The sequence below is a fragment of the Chanos chanos genome, chromosome 2, assembly GCF_902362185.1.
Source record: "Chanos chanos chromosome 2, fChaCha1.1, whole genome shotgun sequence".
Taxonomy (NCBI): domain Eukaryota; kingdom Metazoa; phylum Chordata; class Actinopteri; order Gonorynchiformes; family Chanidae; genus Chanos; species Chanos chanos.
This window is the reverse complement of record NC_044496.1, coordinates 9,246,874-9,268,490: the sequence shown is the minus strand read 5'-3', so window position 1 is coordinate 9,268,490 and position 21,617 is coordinate 9,246,874. Positions and strand designations below refer to the sequence as shown.

At 41.2% G+C, this 21,617-nt stretch overlaps 1 protein-coding gene across 1 annotated transcript in view; it reads right to left on the bottom strand.

The window, feature by feature from the left end:
- The window catches only part of LOC115805333 (integrin alpha-11-like), a 38,751-nt gene that overhangs the window by 1,683 nt on the left and 15,451 nt on the right, over positions 1-21,617 (bottom strand). The window contains exons 5-27 of the mRNA XM_030765885.1: positions 21,276-21,390; positions 20,934-21,061; positions 20,285-20,433; positions 19,704-19,848; positions 18,764-18,929; positions 18,403-18,473; positions 15,459-15,603; positions 14,368-14,516; positions 13,098-13,241; positions 10,693-10,896; positions 10,364-10,494; positions 10,039-10,205; positions 7,388-7,527; positions 7,091-7,201; positions 6,789-6,874; positions 6,162-6,369; positions 5,723-5,821; positions 2,501-2,577; positions 1,778-1,861; positions 1,525-1,615; positions 1,254-1,367; positions 913-996; positions 187-297 (exon numbers count right to left, since the gene is read on the bottom strand). Of these exons, the coding sequence (XP_030621745.1) occupies positions 187-297; positions 913-996; positions 1,254-1,367; positions 1,525-1,615; positions 1,778-1,861; positions 2,501-2,577; positions 5,723-5,821; positions 6,162-6,369; positions 6,789-6,874; positions 7,091-7,201; positions 7,388-7,527; positions 10,039-10,205; positions 10,364-10,494; positions 10,693-10,896; positions 13,098-13,241; positions 14,368-14,516; positions 15,459-15,603; positions 18,403-18,473; positions 18,764-18,929; positions 19,704-19,848; positions 20,285-20,433; positions 20,934-21,061; positions 21,276-21,390 (2,919 nt within the window). The remainder of the gene's footprint in view (positions 1-186; positions 298-912; positions 997-1,253; positions 1,368-1,524; positions 1,616-1,777; positions 1,862-2,500; positions 2,578-5,722; positions 5,822-6,161; positions 6,370-6,788; positions 6,875-7,090; positions 7,202-7,387; positions 7,528-10,038; positions 10,206-10,363; positions 10,495-10,692; positions 10,897-13,097; positions 13,242-14,367; positions 14,517-15,458; positions 15,604-18,402; positions 18,474-18,763; positions 18,930-19,703; positions 19,849-20,284; positions 20,434-20,933; positions 21,062-21,275; positions 21,391-21,617) is intronic.

The window sequence follows — 21,617 nt, the reverse complement described above, 5'->3', positions numbered from 1 at the left end:
AAAAAAAGTTTCTGTTAAGAAGAAGAGGAAATGTTTTAGTTGATTTCCTTACATTATTTTAAGGTACAGAAAGTAACCAAGATTTTTTTATATATATATATAATCTGACTGTGAAACACCTTCAGTCAAACGTTTGGTAAGTAGATGTATGATGCTGGTGATGATCTGAGTGATACAGTTACTCACAGCGTGAAGAGCCTCGGTTTTCAGCGCTCCGCTGATCCGTACACTGGCTCCTTTTTGCGAGAGAAGATTTACAGTGCACTGCACCGGCACTACCAGTGTGTTGGTGTAATTCTACACGGAGACAAAAACAACAACATATTATCCAAGTTGCTGCAGAGATGAAAAAAAACATCTGTTTGTTTTTTTTAGGGTTTTTTTTTTTTTTGGTGTGACTCACAACTTAAAAGATATGGTGTGTTGCATGAGAAATTGTAAATTTTCAGCTTACATGGCAATACATTTGAAGTTGAATTCCCCCAAAATAATCTTTATTTGTGGAGTTATTTGAATGAGTTTAAGTGGTTGCATTTTTGAGGATTAACCATCAACTGTTGGGCTGTGCACATGTTCACATCTAGTAATGCAAGACAGAACATGGTCAAAACAGAGTCTGACACTCACAGCTGTACGATTAAATTAGACAGGGACCCTGGAATGTTTTTTTCCCCCGTTTTGCTGAGAGAGCAACATGAAACAGTAACTTGTTTAATATGTTTAAACAGACTGTGTAATAGATTTAAATGACTACATTGTCCTTCATTGAATCTTTATGTACAGTTTATGGAGACTCCCAAGCCATTCCTCAAGCCCCCCTGTCTTCAACATTATCAGTTTCATTCAGGTCTTTAAATCCTGATTCAACTCTACAAGTGATCAGACAACCCGTGATTGGTGGAAAACATTTACCAGGCGTGAGAGCCGGGAAAGGTCTTCGGGCGATGCCCGACTGTGTGCCACATGCTGAGGGGGTATACAGTAGGTACCGTCTACCTGAAAAATCAAAGCACATTATTATTGCCTCTGTCTTCTGATAGGTAACATTATTTCCCTGAAGGTTCTCTCTACCTAACAGGGTAGAACAACATATTGGGTTGTAGTGATGAAAAGAAATGATTTAAGATAAAAAATTAAGCTTGACACATTGGACTTCAGGTGTCGTTACAGTGAAAATGTGGCAGAAACATGTATGTGAATCAAGAGCTTACTGTAGCTCCTTTTCTCCCCCCTTTTTTTTAGCTTGTCCTCACCTGGTCTACATGAAAATCTGTGATTTGTAGAAGCTGGTTTCCATTCTTTGTCACCTCAGGGATTGCTATGTTCAGCTGCAAGTTCCGGACCGGGAAATAACCTAGATTCTGCATCTGCAGAGCAGACAGAGGGATCCACAGATTTTATGAAAAATTCCCCACTGAGGTGCATGAAATGTTGACAGAGCATGTTTTAATGAATGACTTAAATGGAAAAGTTGAACTAAACATATAACTAGACTTTCTACTGTTGAGAGTGGATGACTCTTACCTGAAAGCTGAAGTTGAAAGGTGGGTCCATTCTACCTGACTCTTCCAGAGTAAGATCAGCTTTGAGTTCATATCGGGAAGGGTTTGAATCCCTGAACATACAAATTCAACCTGATTAGATATGTGTGCACTCATATCATACCCTACTGACCCACAAACAGACGTGTGTCTCAATAGCACAGATATAGACACATACATGTCTTACTCATTTAAGAACAGCAGTGATAGGTGAGAACAGAACTAGGCGGACTGACCTTGTGAAAAGCAGGTCAGCTTCGTATTTCAGTTGATAAAAAATGTCGTTGACATTATCAGTTAAAGCCACTTCTTCTCCGTCGCTAAAAAGCAGAGACAGGCACAAGCAACATCTCAGCGTCATGTTTAATCAAATTGTTAACGTGAATCTGAGGGACACGCCAACACCCAAATGAGACTTGGCCTCGTTCCGGAATATCTTCCCGCCACTCTGCTAAAGTCAAAATCTCTGTCACACCTCTCTCTCACTCTCCCTACCTCCCTCTTTCTCTCTGTCTCTCTCTCACTCTACCTACCTCCCTCTCCCCCTTTCTCTCTGTCTCTCTCTCACTCTCTCGACCTCCCTCTCCCCCTTTCTCTCTGTCTCTCTCTCACTCTCTCTTCCACTGCTTACTAAGCCTCCAAAACTACAGTTCTCTATCTAGTAATGATGTAATCATCTCATCTAACAAATCTTAACTAGGATGTAGTTCACCTTGTGAACTGATCAAATAACTTGTTTTTTATTAGGTAATATGACTGAATAGTATTTGGACATGCCCTTTTCATCTTGTATCTTTTTGAGCCACACATAACTGTGAGACAACAGAGAATAGAACAGTTATCAACACATTGCAACAAAAAGCCTTTACAACACTGCCTGCATTATGATAACATTAATATTGAAAAAATGGTTTACGAAGACACAAATTCAAAGTGTAAGCTGTTCATTTGAATGGTACCTGCTAGCATCCAAAATGATTCGTAAATGATCCAGGAACACGGACCGACTGAACTCAAACTCCAGACGGAAAGTCACCTGTGAATAAAAGAGGGGAAAAAAAAGAAAACTTAAACCGCATCACTTTAACAGTAACACATAGCAACCTCACAAAAACACATCAGCCTGACTGTATTAGACAACAGCCTTTGAGCAACACGCAAAAATCTGCCAATAACACGACGAAATGTTACCAATTCAACGACCAAGCTCTAACACGCAACAGCCTCAGCAGCAGCAGCAGCAGCAGCAGCAGCAGCGTCTGAGACTGATCAAGACTACACGTGAGTTCCCTGTGTGTGGGATGGTGGAAAACAGAAGGGGCTCCTCATAATAACTCTTTAAACTCTCTTCTCTGTGTGTTTATTCTTCCAACGTCAACAAAGAGAGATTCAGTGGAGGCTTTAGGAGAAAAAGCTGCAATAACCTGCAGTAAGCCTTTGGCCTGAAACACAAGCAGCCTGCAGCTCTGCAGAACAAGCTTAAAGGACAAGAGTTTCCCTCCGTAAAGTCCAGGACTGACACACACACACACACACACACACACGGAAACACACGCACAAACACGTGTATGCATAGACACACACACACACACACACAGACTCATTTCCTCACTCTTTTTTGCCACCCTGTGTTTTCTTTCTGTCCCTTTTTTGTTGTATGCCACATGTTAACTCTCACTCTTTCTGATGGAAGGAAAAACATAAAACAGCACCTACATAAAACAGGCTAGACTGGAATGCCAGTCATTTCATATTTTAAATGTATAGCATTTCCCTTGGCCTTGTTCATTGCAACAGGACCATGATAATAGGGAGGATGCATAGGAGGACATATGGTTTACTCCTCTCTGTCCTCATTCCTGAGATGAGAGCTCTACATATGCCTTCAGAGCCAATTAAAAAAAAACCCAAAAAACATAATGATGTACTTATTCTGCTTCAGAGTTTTGTATGCGTATATGTATACATTCAATCCTGACAGAACACAGATGCAGAATGTACAGTTCCAAAGCGCATAATGATTGCATATTTCCAACCAGCATTTTCTGCCTTAAGCTGTACTCTTGTTCGACATTTCCGTTGGAATGTATTATTTTTTTTTATTCCCTGCTGTAAAATGATGTGCATTACTGCACTTAGTGAGTTTATATGGGGTTCCGGAGGGTTCTGGGTAATGGCTCTGTCCCTGCTTTGGAAAACATCACTGAGATGTGTGGGTAAGATCTCTCTTCCCTTAACAACCCTGGCACTGATGGGAATGGAAAATCGTCCACCAAATAACTCAACTGTGCGCATTCTGTTCCGCAACAATGTACATATAACCTTCGATGTGGGACACAGATCAAACAAGGCAACCGCTGTTGGCTTGTGTGGTCACATCTCCCTTGTAGAAACAGTCATAACACCACCACTGAATGGAGCTTGTCACCTCCATATGTATATGTGTCGTACAGAGTATAGAACAGACCAGACCAGACCAGATCCCCATTATCACAGTACATGGTTGTGTCCCTCTCACCCTACAACAACCCTAAAATCACATATCAGACATGTGAGTTGTAGGTGAGGCAGGTGATCTGTTCCACATCAGAGTGCTGGACAATTGTTCCTCTGTCACTAATTAGGACTGCGGCTTCTCCTCTGGCCTCCGAGGTTTTGCACTAAGGGGACGTCATCGTTTTATAGCGGCAGTGGTCCTATGCCATGAACCCATGCTCCAGAACCTTCAAGAAGCCCAAACGCAGGCTTATAGGTCTGGAACTCTGTCAACCCTAATGACATGAATGAATCATCCAGTGACTAAAAGGGCTTGCAACCTTGTGTGTGTGTGTGTGTGTGTGTGTGTGTGTCCTTTTGTGCTGTGGAATATTCCAGCTATAAAGCAAGAGGGATTTAACAGTGTGGCTGATGAGTGTGGTTGTGTATAATGTAAGAGAGTGGATGAAATCTCTGACAGTCAACCTCAAAAACCTTCTCTGTTAAGGAGATATATATGCATATCAAAACCTGGGGAGTTTTTCAGCCCTCAGTTTCACCCCTACAGGTCTAGTGTTAACCCACATCACTATAAACCACCACTCAGTTAACACTTAGCTGAAAGATTTACATATGACCATGTCATCTCTGTGTGACTGTGTTGATCTTTCTGACTCACCCGTTCTATGTCTCACACACTCTCTTCCCCTCCCTCCTCTCTCTCTCTCTCTCTCTCTCTCTCTCTCTCTCTATTTCTATCCCTCTCTTTAACATACACCCACACACAACTACCCTCTATATGTTCTCTAAGACTGTTATAGCTATTCTCAGCTGAAACTGTCTGATTACGTTTTTGTCATTTGATTCGGATCTCCCTAACGGATGGTTGTCTGAGCACTTAGGGGCCTACATGTAAAGTGATCATTGAGAGAAGTTGAGGAAGAGCTGTATGTGGCTGTAGTTTTACCGAAAAAGAAAAAAGAAAACACAAGGCTGCAGAAAGAGAGTCAAGTTTCCTCGCAACGACCGAAGGCCAAAAGTCACATATACACCATTAAGCATGATGCCGTCACAGTGGTACAGATTTTATGACATGCTATAATTTATACAGTTCAAAGTCATCGAAATATGTCCCACTGATCAGTGCCACATTGCTTTGTAAATTAAATCCAGGGAAAAAAGAAGAGAAAAAGAAAATTTGTGTGGGAAAAAAAAAAGAGACCAAGAGAACCAAAATTAACTGCTTTGTTATACGGCTCCTATTTATATGAAACTAGACAAAACTCATTTTGGGAAAAGAAATGCAGTTAGTTTCATTCCTCATTCTCTTGTATATATCAATCAGTTCTATCAAACTGCATCTCCGTAATGTATCGGTATCCACTGTGACACAGATAATGCAGCAAATTAAATTCTTTTTTTTTTTTAAATGACGAATTTTTAGTATAGCTCTTTTTAAGCATAGATTATCAGAAAACAGGTTTACAGAAAATTGGCTCAGAGAATGAAACCTCTCTTTAATTCAAAAAGAAAAACTTTTGAGAAGAACCAATACGTGAAAGAGAGGAACCCATTCTCTTAAGAGTATTGTATTTGAATAGTTTGCCTCTTTTAGGGACTAAGAAGAGATGCAGAACAGACTAAATACATACTGGACATTTGTTATGTAGGTGCAGGGAGTTCTTCTGTGTCTTGGGGGGACTTACCTGAGTTTTGGCTCTCATGAACGGTGAGCTGACATTACAGGCCCTTGCGTTTTTCTGCTTGTCGTCACTACGACACTCAATCTGTATGTCTGTGTTATCCTAACAAGAGAAAAAGAGTCCTGTTCAGAAGGTTTATCATCGAATATGGTTGTTAAATATATAAACAATATTTAAGGGTTAGGAGGAAATTGAAATCGAATGTGATCATTTATATATTATATGAATATGTAATACCTAAAAAAAAAAAATTAAAGACAGACTCAGTTAAAAACTTACTAATTACAAAATGTAACTTCCTTTTTGAGTAATGTTAAACGTTTTAAATTTTTCAGTATCACACCTCATTTCAGCGTTCGGCATGTTGGAATTCACCCAGTATGCTCTGTCAACACTACCACTGTTTCAACAGTTGGTGGCGCTGTTAGTGGTGGCACTGTACCTTCACTTTGAGACTGGAGAAGCGGAGGTTGGGGGTGTAGGAGATGTTGAGTCGAGCCCCATAAGCATTCTCACCACGGTTCTCCAACCGAACATCCACCACCATCCTCCTACGCGAAGCTTCAATCACCCGCTCTGATACCTCTGGTGGTGCTGCACCATTCCTGCACAGCACACTGCCTGAACGCACCGGCTGTCCGCAGAACTGCCTACCAAAGCAGAGCGCAGAAATGATTTTCCATTCCATGGGGGCGTAAAGCTTGTACTAGAATATCATATTTAAAAATGCATGTTTTAAATGATTTTTCGCTCTCTGGATGTATAAAGCTTGTCCTAGAGTATCATACTTTCAAGATGTGTGTTTCAAATGGTTTTCCACTCTCTGGAGGTGTGAAGCTTGTACTAGAATATCGTATTTAAACATGTGAGTTTCAAATATTGTGTATATGCTGTGTATATTATCAAAAATGTGTTGCTTTGTGTGTGAGCGTGTGAGTGTTGAAGAGAGAGAAGAGAAGAGGAGAGTGAGAGATAAAGAAAAATCTTGTTTTTATTTGCGTTACTATAAGTGTGTATTTCAGTTTTTGTATGTACCACTATGTGAGTATGCATATGCGATCTGTCTTACTGTCGGTTCAGTAGGTCTGTCTGGCTTTGTAAGACCAGGTCCGGAACGCAGTGGTCATCTTCATCACAACCATTCCAGAATGGAAGCTGTAATCAACAAACCCATATAATTAGCAAACATAAACTCTCAGAACAATCACAACACAGGAGGGAAAAAAACTTTTTTGGTGTCCACCAAATTATGTACCTGCTATATAGAATGACACAGCCACTGCCCTAAGGGGTCAAATATAAGAGTGTCTTTACAGCAAATCACATCTGAAACCAATACTACAGAAAAATTCCATAAAGACAGAGAATAACCTGTGTTTTGAGTGTGGTAGGCCAGCCATCATCCAGTACTGGACCTTCATCTGGGTTTTGTAGACCAATCTCCACAGTAAAAATAATAGGCCTAGCATAGTCTGTGGTGTCCTGAGGGAGGCAGTACAAAGAAGTGATCAAAACTCTGTCAGTATAAACATACTACATAGTACATCACTTGTTTTGTGCCAGGATATATGCAGGTGGTAATGGTGCTTCAAAATGAGTTCTTGACCAGTATTAGTCTGTGTTCTCATGCTGAAAATGCATTACCCTGTGCGTTATGCATATGCTTACCATGACATGGAAGTAGATGTTTTCACATATCTCCTCTCCTGACAGCAGAGTTAGGTTTTGCGGCTGTTGTTTGTCAGGATCATCTAGCACGGCACGAGGGTTGAAACGCTTCTCCTCGATAAAGGCGCTGAACCATAGAGCTGTGTAGAGGAGAGAAGGTCCTATACTTATTCAAATGTTGCAGTGTGTATGGCAAAAGAAATCCAGCCAAAATAACATTTGAGCTGTGTGTATACTGGCATGGAGTTAGTCTTTTACCATTACTCTCTAATAAATGACAAAATTAATAAAAGATGACAAAATGAAGGACAGTTGTGCTCCTTTAGAGGACTCAGAGGGATTAAGGTTTCTTAGGTAGATGAAAAACACGAACACACAACGATGGGAATAAGTTGAAGTATTACTTTGTTAAGGGTAAGATGTGGTTTCAAATTAAGTACCACTTTTTAGTCATCACACACACTCACACAAACACACACAAACACACACACGCACACACACACACAAAAGCAATTGTTGCAAACACTGGCTTAGCTACACTGAAACATTTTTAAAGATTGGTTTTTAATTGGTTCTTCAGTATACCAGTTTTATGAGGATACTTGATAAGTTGTTCATTTCTACCCCCTCCTTCTTTGGCAACTGAAATTTGTTGCTCTTTTCCCAACAGACAACAAACATTAAGAGGGACACGTATTAAGCATTTAATCCTAGGGTCATTTATCGAGAGAAAAAAATGTTCTAAGGTTCTGATATGAAAGAGCCATTCTAGTGACAACATGTCTCCAGAACATATGAAGTTGGATCTGGCAAAAGAACAAAGGAGGATGTAGAGCCTGATAAAATAAAATTATCCTGTTCATCATGACCTGAGAAAACCCCAAAGATTTATTTTGAAGCACAGAAAAGTACAAAGGGTAGTGTAGACTTTAAGTCTTAGCACATTCAGGGAAGGATTTTCATAGTGAAAGGGCAGATAGCCACAAATCCCTGGACCAGGACACATCTGACAGGAATTAAAGCCAGACACGACAATATGGCAAAATGAGAGAAAGATGTTCTCCCTTCCCTCTGTTTACTGTCCCAGTGAATCCTTCTCTTTACTTTCCCTGGAGGGTCATTAAGATTTGGACTGAGACTCAGAAATCCTGATATTTTTCTCTGTTACTCAACAAAAGGACTAATTTCTAACTGAGCAACAGTTGTCACTACATTTTTTTGCTAATCACTGTCAACAGTATTTTGAGTTTCAGGAATGAGGATTGGGTTGCAGTGATATACAGCCAAGACACATTACCTTTCTGTGTCTCTTTCCGTGTCTCACATGTAAGATTTGTTTGATGGAGATGATCCAGGGTCAGTGGGTTAACACGAAACATTACTGTGGCCTCGTGGCCTGACGCACCGAGGGGGAAACTAGAGCCACTCCAACACGTCTTTTAAAACAAATTTGTGAGCACAAAGGGCTTGTGTCAGACTGTGGGTGGGCCATGGCCCATAATATTCACAATGCCGTGGTAACCAAACCTGTCCTGAGGGACTGAGGGCTCCATAACAGCAGCCTGGATTTTTCAGTCTCTGCCACTGAAGGTTTATACAACCTAATAAGCACTGGAGCTGACATGGCGAAGATCTCCTGGTTTGGCAACAAGAGTGCAAAGGGCTTGCTGCCAAGCTGTCAGGATGTATCCAGGACATAGGAATATTTAAAATAACAGCCCATCTAGGTTTGCTGTTTAAGTAGATCTTAAAGGAAGGCAAGTCTGCAGTGAAATCATTACCTTGTCTAGTCTGAAGGGTTTTGTTGGGCTGTGGAGTGGAGGGTCGTGGGTTTTGGGCTCCCCTACATCACCCAACAGGATATTACATGAGTTAAGATGTCAGGGTGAAAACTATTCAATACAGCCAATTAATCAGTTAAAGAAACTGATTCAGCTTCAAATGGATGCTACACTTGAGCTTGACTGGGCTATTTCAGAATGTAAAGCTCCTTCTCCCAGTAGATGTCCGTATTGATTCACTGTACAAAGATTTGCTGATGCAAACAGTTGTGCCCTTAGAACTGAAGTCAGAGTCGGCAGCATAAGAAGTTCATGTTTTAAATGCTAATGTCTGTGAAAACATTCATGTTTTTCCTGATTTTTATCTCTAGTTACTACACATAACTACTGGGTATGGCTGCACACAGTATGTGTCTCCTTGATTGAAAATGCTAATCTGTCTGATTGTTTGCTAAAGCTTTGTTCACATTGCAGACAGTTCTGAATTGTTGCTATTTTTTTGCCTGCTGCTCTTTTTTTTGTAAAATTACCAGTGTCTGGAATCATTATGGACCGACTTCCATCCTAAAATGTTGCATATGTATAAAAGAGAAACAATGGAAAGAAACGTCATGTCTTCAGATATTTGTGGCTTGGTTCTTACTTTCACAGATTATTTACGTTGGAGGCCAACTATGGATTTTTCAGACCAAGAAGACCAAGAATACTGGCCCATTCAATGTTACTATACAGACACACTGTAGTTCTGAAAAACGCCAGAATTCATTAATGTTACAATGATAACACAAAGGAACGTTGCTGTATATATGTTACGGGGAAAGTAACTATATCTGTTCTGGTAAATACATGCTGACGACTCTTCAGACTGACCTACTTCCTGTGAATCACGAATAGGAGTCCTGGAAGTGACGTTCAGACACACGATAGCCGACATACATGTCACGTCCTTTCCTCCTCTGCGACAATCCTTGTTGAAGACGTTAACCTTGTTAGGTTCAAATCTCACGGTGGTGTGAATGCGCACTACACTACGAGACCTGCCAAGCAAGAACACACAAGCGATACCACATCAGCAGTTACATTATATTTATATGATATGCCGTTTAATGCATTTAAACCGCAAAAGCACAGGACATCCAGTTTTATACACTTTTGAGTAGTCTTTTATGTAAAAGGATGACGAGTTGCTACGCACCAGAGAAGGACTGCAGCACCTAGAGAGCCCACTGCCAGGTCTACAAGCCCATCCCCATTTACATCCATCTTTCCATGAATACTGCGGCCAAAGTACTGCAGCCCTGACGTCAACTCTGACCCAGCTATTCTCTGAGTGAGAGACAGTAAGAGAGAGAGCGTAACGGGGGAGAGGGTGTTGAAACGAGACAGAGTCATCAATTATATATTAACTTATAACACATGTCCAGTCTAGACTAAAAGAATATGAAAGTTCATTGAGTTAATGGGGACATTTTTTACCCTCCCACTTTACGGGTGCAAATCACTGGGTCAGACTGATTGCATTACCTGTTTGTACTTTCTCAGAATCCTATTGCGCTGACTGTAAAATATGTAGATGGCGCCGCGATGGTCGTCCTCCAGTGGAGCTCCCACCACCAGGTCGTTGAAGGAGTCTCCGTTAAGGTCGGGAACAGGAGCCAGAGCCGAACCAAAGCGAGCATTCTGACCCTGGTCGGAGATCTCTAGCGCCCCCTCCAGGATAAATCGAGGCTAATGGGACACAGACAGGGACACGATGAAACATTGTATGGGAACTGTTGTAATTACATGTGGTCTGTTCCCATGACCAGTGTTAAGGTGATACCAACATTTGGGCACATTGCTACAAACGGGAAAACGATTTTAACTAGCCAGCCATTTTAAGTACACATCCAGGAGAAAAAGATACCAAATATAGTTTCACTGCTAAGCCAAGTGAATTTGGATTTTCAGCATTTTTTCAACAGTGGTAACACATATAGTAAGGGAAGATCATTCAGGTTGGCAGCCCATGTTGCTGGCAAAGAAAGGAGCCAAGTCTCATATTCATGACACTCAAAAACATTAGTCTCTCTTGGAGTCTCTTCAGAAATCCAGAAAATCCGCTCAAACAAGCTGACATATGGATGGTGATCCGTCTATTTATGTAAGACTCAACGAGACACTGTGTGTTGTTTTTAACATTCTCACTGTCCCACCAGCACTTCTGTTTGTTATTGCCGTGACTTAAAATTCCTTTAGAAAGCTAAACAACACAAAATAAAACAAAGTGTTGTTACTGAGAGACCGCAGTATTTCAGTAATTCCAATTATGAATCAGCTGAAACTTTGTCCTCTTCATCTATTGTTTGCGTCGTACAACGTGACCCCCCCCCCCCGGTAGAAATGTGATTCTAAAAACTTGTCAACATGAAAAATGTTTATTTAAAAATCAGACCGACAGGGTCAAACAGATTGGGGCTTCTGTATTATTTCTTTAAAAAACTGTGCAATGGAAAACCTCCAGTGAGAGTTAAGTCAGAAGAGAGACATTCATGGCTTTGAAAACAATTACTCTCTCAAGTTTGGAAACTTTGTAGGAAAGGTGTAATTTCTCATGTCATGCAAATATTTGGGACTATATTTATCCACGCACATCTTCTCCCTTTGTAGAATTTGCACTACACGGCCCAGGACGCGGAGAATTATGAGATCACTCGTTTTTTTTTAGACTACCTTAAAAAATGAGGGATGACAGAATGGAGAGGGGGGGGGGGGGGGGGGGGGGGGGGGGGGGCGAGGGTGATGGTGTGCCTCAGACGCCTCTCACAGCTACTGGACTAAAAGCCCAAGAGAGAAAAACAGAGAGCAATAGGAGTAACATAGTGTCTGGACTTTATTTAAAACACACGGAGTGGCTTTGACAGATATTGTAATATTTCCCTTAACTGTCTTTCACCTTATTGTCTTCCCTTTTTCCTGACCGAGCTACTCAAGGGTTTGTGGGGGTTTTTTGTGCATGAAAAGGCTAACTGAGACCTACATTTTCTGACCGTGGCGACTGTAACCCAAAGGTCTATATAGACAGGATGTGTGAGTGAAAGCACCAGAACACAATCCAAAACAGGGTTAACGAGAGAGTGGTCTGTACCATCCCGAGGTGTAAGCTGCATCCATCGAGACCTGAATGTTGGTTCACGCTTAACTGCAGTCCCCTCAGCTGCTACTTCTCCCTCTCTCTCTCTCTCTCTCTCTCTCTCTCTCTCTCTCTCTCTCTCTCTCGCTCTCTCTCTAATTCTCTTAATTTTTTCGGAAACATTCGCGCAGTGAAGAAAATCTAGACATCTAACACAAATCATTTCAGAAATCCATCACTTTGGACCAACCACTCAAGGCAATTTAAGACCATTACAGACAGTAAGCACATCCTTAGTGCTGACCATCCCAGTAAATGAGCCCTGATTCATCCCTAATTCTGTTAAATTGCAGTCTAAGCCTACAGGGAAAGACAGTTGAGAAAAGACTTATAAACTCTACGGGAGTGAAGTCTATTTGACTCCGCTGTCTCCTAATGACTTTGACTTTCTCACATTTTTTCTCTCCAGCAATTTCCACCTCACAGAAAAAAAACCCTGGGCCTGTAGGTAATTAGGTCCTAAGGAGTAAATGTTTTCCTACTGAGTTCACCATTCACTTGCCATCTAATGATGGCTGACTCTCATATGAGCTGAGTGATGGCAGCAGGTGCCAAGTGTCTGTCTGTACTGCATAATGAGACTGTATTAATCAAGGGTTGAGTGGAAAAAACAGCCCAATGGAAAAACAAAGGCAAGTACATTAAACGAGAGACTTTTTTACCTGTGTTTATGTTGGCACCTGATTTGAGCTGGTTCAGGTTGCATTGAACCTGTGTGCGATAACTTTTCCTGTCGATACATGTGAGAGGGACTCACCTGGTCAGTCACTCTGTAGATGTAGACTTTGCCTTTTTCCCACCCACCGTTGAAGAACATGGGAGCTGCCACTAGTAGGTTATCAGTCACACCATCTCCATCAATATCTAGAGCAGCAATCTCACTGCCATAGTATGACCCGATCTGTAAGATCATCACCAGAGTCAACACTGCATTCTCATATTTACACTGGATTGTGTGCACTCATGGACACCACACACACACACACACACACACACACACACACAGATATAGGAACTCACTTGTAGACATGCGTTTATGGATACCAGTGTACACCTACACAAGCAATGCCAACATCTGCGCAACAGAAACCGTAAAGCACAGATCACATCAGTTATGTTCTACAACATAAACCAACCTATTATCATCATTCATTTGTGTCAGGTGTGGACCAGTTGCACCCTCTGGCACTCTGGCTTACCAGCACAACTGAGAGGAACACAACACAAAACAAAATCGTCTCATTTTACCAAAGAACACTCCAACCCTGTCCTCCGGCTGTTACTGTTTACTGTGATGCTGCATTGAGCGGCATTTTTCAACCTTCAGATCATTATGTGTACTTGTGTGTGTGCTTGTGTGTGTGTGTGTCTGTGTGTGTGCCTGTGTGTGTGCGTGTGTGCGTGTGTACAGACAGACTAATTTGTGTGGCTCTGTGTTTTGGATTAAGCTGTGGGATGAGAAGCATCTGGCCTCTGCGGGAACAGTGTCTAGACTGTCATAGCAAAAACTGAAAATATTTTATAAACATGAAACGTTTGCGTTTGAAAGCCTTTGGTTTTCACACAGTTACACTGGTACACATACTGCTATTTGAGTTCTGTGTAGACACGGTGTTCAAAAGTCAAGGTTGTTTCGATCTGAGGACTGGAGTTAGCCTCCGACAAACAGATGTGAATAAGAAAAAATAAACCCGTCCTGATGGATGGTGTAAACCATGTTTTGAACGCTCTCGGTGTGGCATGTTTATCTGGTGCTGTGTGCTAGTCAGAAATTGCATATTGTCAGAATGGCTCGAAAGAATGATGTAATCATGAGAAGGAATCATTTGTTCCAGGTGTTTTTAGTATGTGTGTGTGTGTGTGTGTGTGTGTGTGTGTGTGTGTGTGTGTGTGTGTGTGTGTGTGTGAGTGTGTATGTATATAGCACTCTGTGAGGATGTCAGAATGGATGCACAGTGCATGCGTAGGACTTTTGTTTAAGACCGACTATTCCAAAAAAGGAAGTGTGTAGGCAGGCTTGTGAATACCTGTTGTCCTTTAAGTGAGTAGAGTATGGTGAGCTCTCCAGTGTTTTTCAGGGTAAATATGATGACTTTTCCGGTGTGGTTAAATCGTGGAGCTCCCGCGACATACAGCTGACCGCTACTTGCCGACACCACAGAGGTCACTGTGTAACCTGTCGGCATGACACGTCACAAATAATGTAATCGCATGTCATATATATGTGATCACACATTCTATCCCATCCCATCCCATTCCATCCTACCCTGTCACACTTCATTTCACTTTACTTCACTCGCACAGGATGCAATGAATCCATTATAATGCTTCTTAATTTGTAGATTTCTCTGCTAGCGTTTAAGACACCAGTAATTGTTACAATTATTGCTCATCAAGATGCATTATACACAGTTTATTATAACTGTGTCATGGCTTTGTTATTCATGCTTTATACCGGCAGTGCTGTATGCACTCAGCCCAAACCCACTGGAATAAGTTGTGCAGTCAAAAATGGCACCGATACCGAACTGTGGCTCTAATTTCGTTACTGTGATCATTCTTGAGTTGGCCTCCAGGTTGGCATAGAAACAAGCTAACCCCACACATTTACTCAGTCCCTAATGAGGCCAGGAGAGCTGGCAGTGCCAGGACATACTGGTTGATAGCAAAACCAGACTGAAGGAACAGGAAGTGAGGAAAAACCAGTGGAGTGGTTTATAGAGATGGCCACAGAGCCAATGGTGCTAAACCACAGTGCCTCAGTACTGCCTGCCACATGGTTCTTTAAAGAGAAAGATAGAAACTGAGGGTCTGAACAGCACAAAGAGACAGCGAAAAAAGGGAAAATAATTTCAGTGACAGTTTTGTTCATTTGGCAGATGATCTTATCCAAAACGACTTATGAGAATCACATTTGAATTGGGCAGGAATTTGGGGTGAAATTTGAGAGAAACTGAGAACAAGATGAACAAAATGGCAGCGAACAAAGCTGATTAACTGGTTGCCTTCTGACATCGAAATTTCCATCACCCTCCCATCTTCTCCTTAACACGCAATGTTTTCTTCCACTGAGAGAGCTTTTCAGATATACTACATTAAAGGTGCACTACATTCCTACCCAGGTATGCTCCATGATTTTTCAGCTCCTCTGGGAACTCCTGGGAGTAGGAAGACTTGGATGGGACCACTTTCCCCTGTCGAGTCTCCTTAAGGACGGCCCCATTCCAGTCGTATGCTCCCACCGCACCCACCAGAATGCCATCCTGCACAGACCAATGGGAGGTACATTATCCATGACAATAATGTTTTGAAGACATATACTTAAGCACACAGTGTAAAGATGGTTCTTTTCACTCACTATAGGGAGTCTGGGAGCAGACATTTACATGGATAAGAAAACAAACAGTTTCTGGGACACCCCTTGAGGAGTTAGCACACTATTAGGCTCAAATAATATGTTATAACAATTGTGATGTCCTGTCTGTTATGAAAAATCTAAATTGGTTCAATCATTTATGCCTAAATTGCAGGTTCCATCATGAGGGTGAAGCCAGCTTGGAGTTAGAGTACAGGAAATGTAGTCTTGGAAGAATTGACCCTGTGCTATCGAATGTTATATTTCACATAATGTTCACACATTTGTTTGGACAACAAGCATAACTATATTAAAACATGGATAGTTAAGCAAGAAATTTTGGCAAATTCATTTACATGGTTTGGCTTGGGAGGGTATGTTAGCCATGTGTGTGTGTTTCTCTGTGTGTGTGAGTGTGTGTGTGTGTGTGTGTGTGTGAGTATATGAGAAAGTGTGTTTGGGAGGTGGGGTTAAAAAAAATAATCCATGCTTCCTTCCGTGCAATCATCAATTTTGATGAGGTTTCTTTAAAACAGTATGTGAAATGTAGAGCACGTATTTTCCAAATGACTTGCATGCAGCAAAGCACCACAAATAGCTCTTTAAACCTTGGATTTGTTTCTACATCAATATGATTCATTTGTTCCTGCAGACATACACTTAGGCACATCCACTTCAGACATATTTATTGGGCAGCACATGTGTTTGGGTTTGCATGGTTTCCACAGCAACCATTTTTAAACATTTCCTCTCTACCAACCTTTTCACTCAAAAGTTTATCTAGGGACAAGACTTTTTGACCATGGGTCTTGCGTTTCTTTACCCGACCCAATTTTAACCACTGTTCCAGTATCTCCCTTGTATGGCAATAATAGTTACTTCATTCTTGACCAGATTCTGAACAGCTGTCAGCATCTGTGGTTTAGAAGCTATGGTCATGGATCTTCAGATCAGATGATACCGGTTGCGGTCGCTGAACTGTAAACTCCTTGAGATTGCTCAGGGCTTGCAACACTGAGGAACAGGAAGAATGTCAGTTTGAGCCTCACAACGGACGGCCCTGACATCCACAGGAATGCATACTTTTGTAAACAGCTGATATGGAAGGAACAGGCTTCTGAATGTACTCCCATGTATGGTCTAATTAATGAAAAAGATTATCTTAGAATGTCTTTTCAGTGTCTGCTCAATTTCGGCTGTGAAGTCAGGACAAGTGTTTGCTTCAACAAGCAGCTGCAGGAATCTGACAGATATCCGTAAACGGAGCAAAGTCTTCACTTTCTTAGAGACACTTCCCAATCAAGAGATAGGACAATTCAAAATGCATGAAACACATCATCAAAGTCTCACATGATAACCAATCTAACCAATTCCATCATTGCTTTAGCACTGTGATACAAATCTAACCTGGGATTGCAGTACAATACAACAAACTTTTGCTACAGTGATAAATAACAGAAACAACAACAACAACAGTAATAATAATAATAATAATAATAATAATAATAATAATAATAAACAACTAATAATTTAAGACAACTGAACAGGTCAGGACATATGAATATGCATAACATCAGCTGCAGTTCCCATTGGCTGAGCCTAATTTCAGCAAAATCCATCTGTGCCTCTCAGATGGTTTTCTCCTAAAGGCCTGACATTCTTTCCAACAAGTTATCCTTTCCCTCAACACTCTCAGTGCCTTTGTTGAGCAAGTGCTATCCCAGGCATCCAGCATTCCAAGAGATGAAATTTCCAGTCATCCCAGTCACCATCTGCAGTTTTCCCGTTAAAGTATTTTTTTCTTCCCTCGGCTAAAAAAAGATTATAAATTCCTAATCCCCCATTGCAGGTTGTGATTAGTTTGCAGAGATGAACTGGAAAAAATCAAAGATGTGGGTTTGTAGCTAGTCAAAGAAGAGTTTGGAGCAAATAGACAGAACTGGAGACATAGCTGGCAGCAGAATTTGATGCAGGGAGTATTTAACAAGTTCAGATCCCAGACTTGGACAGAAGCAAATTTCAGCAGGGACAGCTGGGAGCCTGTATTTTTGATTATATATATATATATCTATATATACAGTGTTTTTCTTATTTACAAGGCCAGGTTGACTGTCTGAGATCTCTGGCCGCTTCACACATAGATTTGAACTAGAAAAGATTCCTTAAGAGTGATTTAGCTGATGGCTAGACAGCTCCACAGGTAGAGCTGGAAAAATGCTTTTGCAGAGGAGGATCTTAACAGGTGCAGCTATGAATGGGACATAAAGACAGACAACTCAACAGGTATAGTTGGGAATCTGATGATTAGCCTACTGTGAGTGTCCAGACCAAACAAGCAGACTAAAAATCCTTTACTGCAAGAGGTGAAGTTCCTTTACGCATTTCATTGCCAATTTGTCTGTAGTGAGAGAAAACATGGTCTATATTCACATATTTTTTGCATCTTTTGGAAAACGATTGGGACTGAAACTTTCCTCTTTGTCAGAGACAGAGAGCGGGGAAAAACTATATCATGATAATCTCAGTCTACAGAGTCAGAGAGAGAGAGAGAGAGAGGAGAGTAAGATTGTGAGGAAGGAAAAAAAGAAAGAAGCAAACATTATGCTAAAACCAGTCCATCATTTGTCGAGAATGAAACAACAACAAAAAAGGATGGAAAAAAAAAACGTCCGTGCACTAGAGGACAGAGACAGACAGTGAGACCTACCTCCACTATGTGTGTAGAGAAACCGGCTTGAGACATCTGGAGACCAAATGCTGTCCCATTCTTACTGGTTCCTGCAGACAGACACAGTGTGAGCACAGAGGGGTAAAAGGGTCCATGAATGATGTAAAATTCAGTATAGTGCATTTCAGGAAAGCCTTAGAGAGGCTCTGCATGAATTATTACACTGAACATATTTCAAATTGAAGTAAATACTCTTGAGATTTGCTTGAGAAAGATTTAAAGTCTGGGTACAACGCCGAAATTGTGCAAATGCTTTACTGGCTGAGATTATAGACGCTATTACAGTGTGATGCAATGCAGTATGTGCTGACTTCGAGTTCTTTGAGGTAAAATCAAATACCTTCCAAACTGAAGATCCTTTCTCCAAGAGAGTCCACAATATCCTTCAGGGCAGCCTCATCTGTTACATTGAAGAAGTGCTTGTCATCTGGATCGCTGGCAATATATTTGATCTCATTGAGGAATGCTTCTGGGTTAATTCCTCTACGATTGTAATAGCCAAGGACCTGGGAAAAGGCAGGACCAAACCTTAAGTCAGCAAGCAGCTACAGTGTCATTTCTAGTTAATGCGTCACTCATCGGCTCTGACTCATTTCTCATGAAGGCTAACGCTAACCGAGATATTTAAAGCCAAGCCTTTTGAAAAGCCTAAATCTACAGCCAAGCAAAACGGGCATATGTCACTGCAGTTAAAAATTCCACTTTTGTCAGCAAGTTATTGTGACCTCAAAAGATTCCCTGCCCATGTAGCTGTGCCCTTTATTGAAAATGGGCCACTTCATCATCCCAGCATGAGTGTGGCTTGCATTGGCCTTCCAGAGCATAGTTAGGCACCCAAGCCCTGTGATCTGGAACAGGTCATTGGCACCTTCAGTTACAGAGTCAAAGAGAGGATATTAAAGAACAGAAAAGATTCTGACGGCTCTGGGTCTGGTTACGTGTGAAATTCCCAGACTGGCAGGACATGATGTCCATGAAAACTGCTCAGACTAAACTTTCAGACTGTTAGTGGGCAATTGTTGGACTTTCAGCAATGTGAGTTTGCAGCTCAGGGCATTTGAGTATGGGAACAGAGCAGTACAAAACAATACAAAAATAGAACAAAAACAAAAAAACCCCAAACAAGCAAGCAAACAACAAAAAAACCCCCACTTTGGTAATATTTCGTAACTCTTCAATTTGTAGTCCTTAAATAATCTAAAAGCAGTGCCCGAAATGATGATCTGAGGGAGGTGTGAATAACAGAAGAGAAAAAAAGGAGAGAGGACATCTCTACTCACTGCAATGGCGTAACGGGTGATACCATCCTTCTCACTGTCCTCAATGACCTTCTGAAGGTCAGGACTGTCATGTGACTCTCCATCTGTGATGACAATCATGACCTTTTTGGCTCCGCGTCTGCCACCTTGTTTAAACGCCTCTGAGCTGAGGACACACAGGAGAGACAACAGAATTATGCATCACCCTAATCTACACCAGCGTATACTGCACTCTTTGAAGAAGCTCTACAGCAACAATACACCATAAAGTATGAGACATGGAGCTGCAATCTGCTTATTTCATAATAGATATGAAGGACAAAACAGCATGTGTATCTTCATATGCTTGGTATCAATACACAGTTATCACAGTTTTAACCTCTGATGCCGTTACAGCACGGTAGTTAGATTTGGCTTAAACTGCAATTTAATGTGATAAATTAAAATTCGCCATATTTTCTGGTTGTTCAGTCGATTAAAATCTAACTACAGAGTGTGTTGATATGTGTATGCGTCTGAGCATAAACATGTGTATTGAGCATAAACATGTGTATTGAGCATAAATATGTGTATGCATATGTGTATAGATGTGTGTATGGTACCGTGCCACGTTAATGCCCAGAGCGGTGTTAGTCTCCTCTCCTCCCCGCTGCTGTATCTTACGAGCAGCCTTCACCACATCCTCCACAGAGCGGAAATCACTCAAATGGAACTCGTGAACCACCTTCTCCCCGTACTGCACCACTCCAACCTGCCGAGTCCAGAGTGTACGTCAAAGGAACATATCATCCCTACAGTGTGACTTAATCCATTTGCATACAAGATATGTATGCATCTAAAACTGAAACTCTCAGTTCAAACTCTCAGACTTGAAGAAACCTTGGGAGGAACCAAGACTCGATATAACTCTGTATTTCTGTTCTGTCCTCTAAAAAAGCTCAAATAATCAGTGGACAAGCAAGATACTTTGTAAAACATAGACTATGACTACACATTAAACAGCAAATATCTTGATACACTGCGAATGTACAAAAAAACATGTATTTTATTAAGAAAGTAATAGATTATTTCCCTCTACATCAAAGTTTTCATGTTAATCCCTCTTTAAAATAACATGGCTGTCACAACTTGCCTTGTCCTTGTCTCATTCTGGCAGCAGGTTGAGGTATCAGTCACCCCCTATAACAAATGTTTTCACGCCGTACTGGCCAAACCACAATGACAGCCGTTATCACAGACTTATTTCCTTACCTGTATCTGTCCTGGCCCAATGTAGAACTTTTGCAGGATGTTGATGAGGAAGTGTTGGACCTCATACCAGGGATAAATGGAATTAGAACCATCGAGTACAATCACGATGTCCATGTAAGTCTCACACCCTGAAAGAAACCAAAACGACATAATACTCAGAGGGTTTGCCTGACAGTAGATTAATCCAAGTTTCCAAGAAATGTGTCTAATCCAGACTTTTTCTTCATAAATTTGGCCTAAATCACTGTTGAATAGAAATACGGAAAAGTAATGAAAACGTCATGACAAAAATGCTTCCTGTTAATCAAGTCGAACTCAAAAGCACAGGTGTGCTGTGTTTACTTTGGAAAGCTGGCGCGATGGTGCGGGAGAATTTGAACGTGGAGCTGACTCGGGAACAGATTCCAGTGCTGTAGTAAGAGCTGCCACACTCATAGGACCAGAGTGGTCCACAGGCCTAAAAGATATCAGAGTCAAATCAACACATTACATCACATTCTCTGTGACATAAAGTCCCAGTGGGAGACAGTGAAATGTTTGGTTTCACATCTGTAACATGTGGGGGTTATGATACGTACCAGACCTCATGCCTTAAAACATTATAGTTTGTCTAGACACACTACACTTCAGCTGTTTATTACAGAGCTGGTGTAGCCCCTTCATGAGTATGAAGTAGCTTTTTAA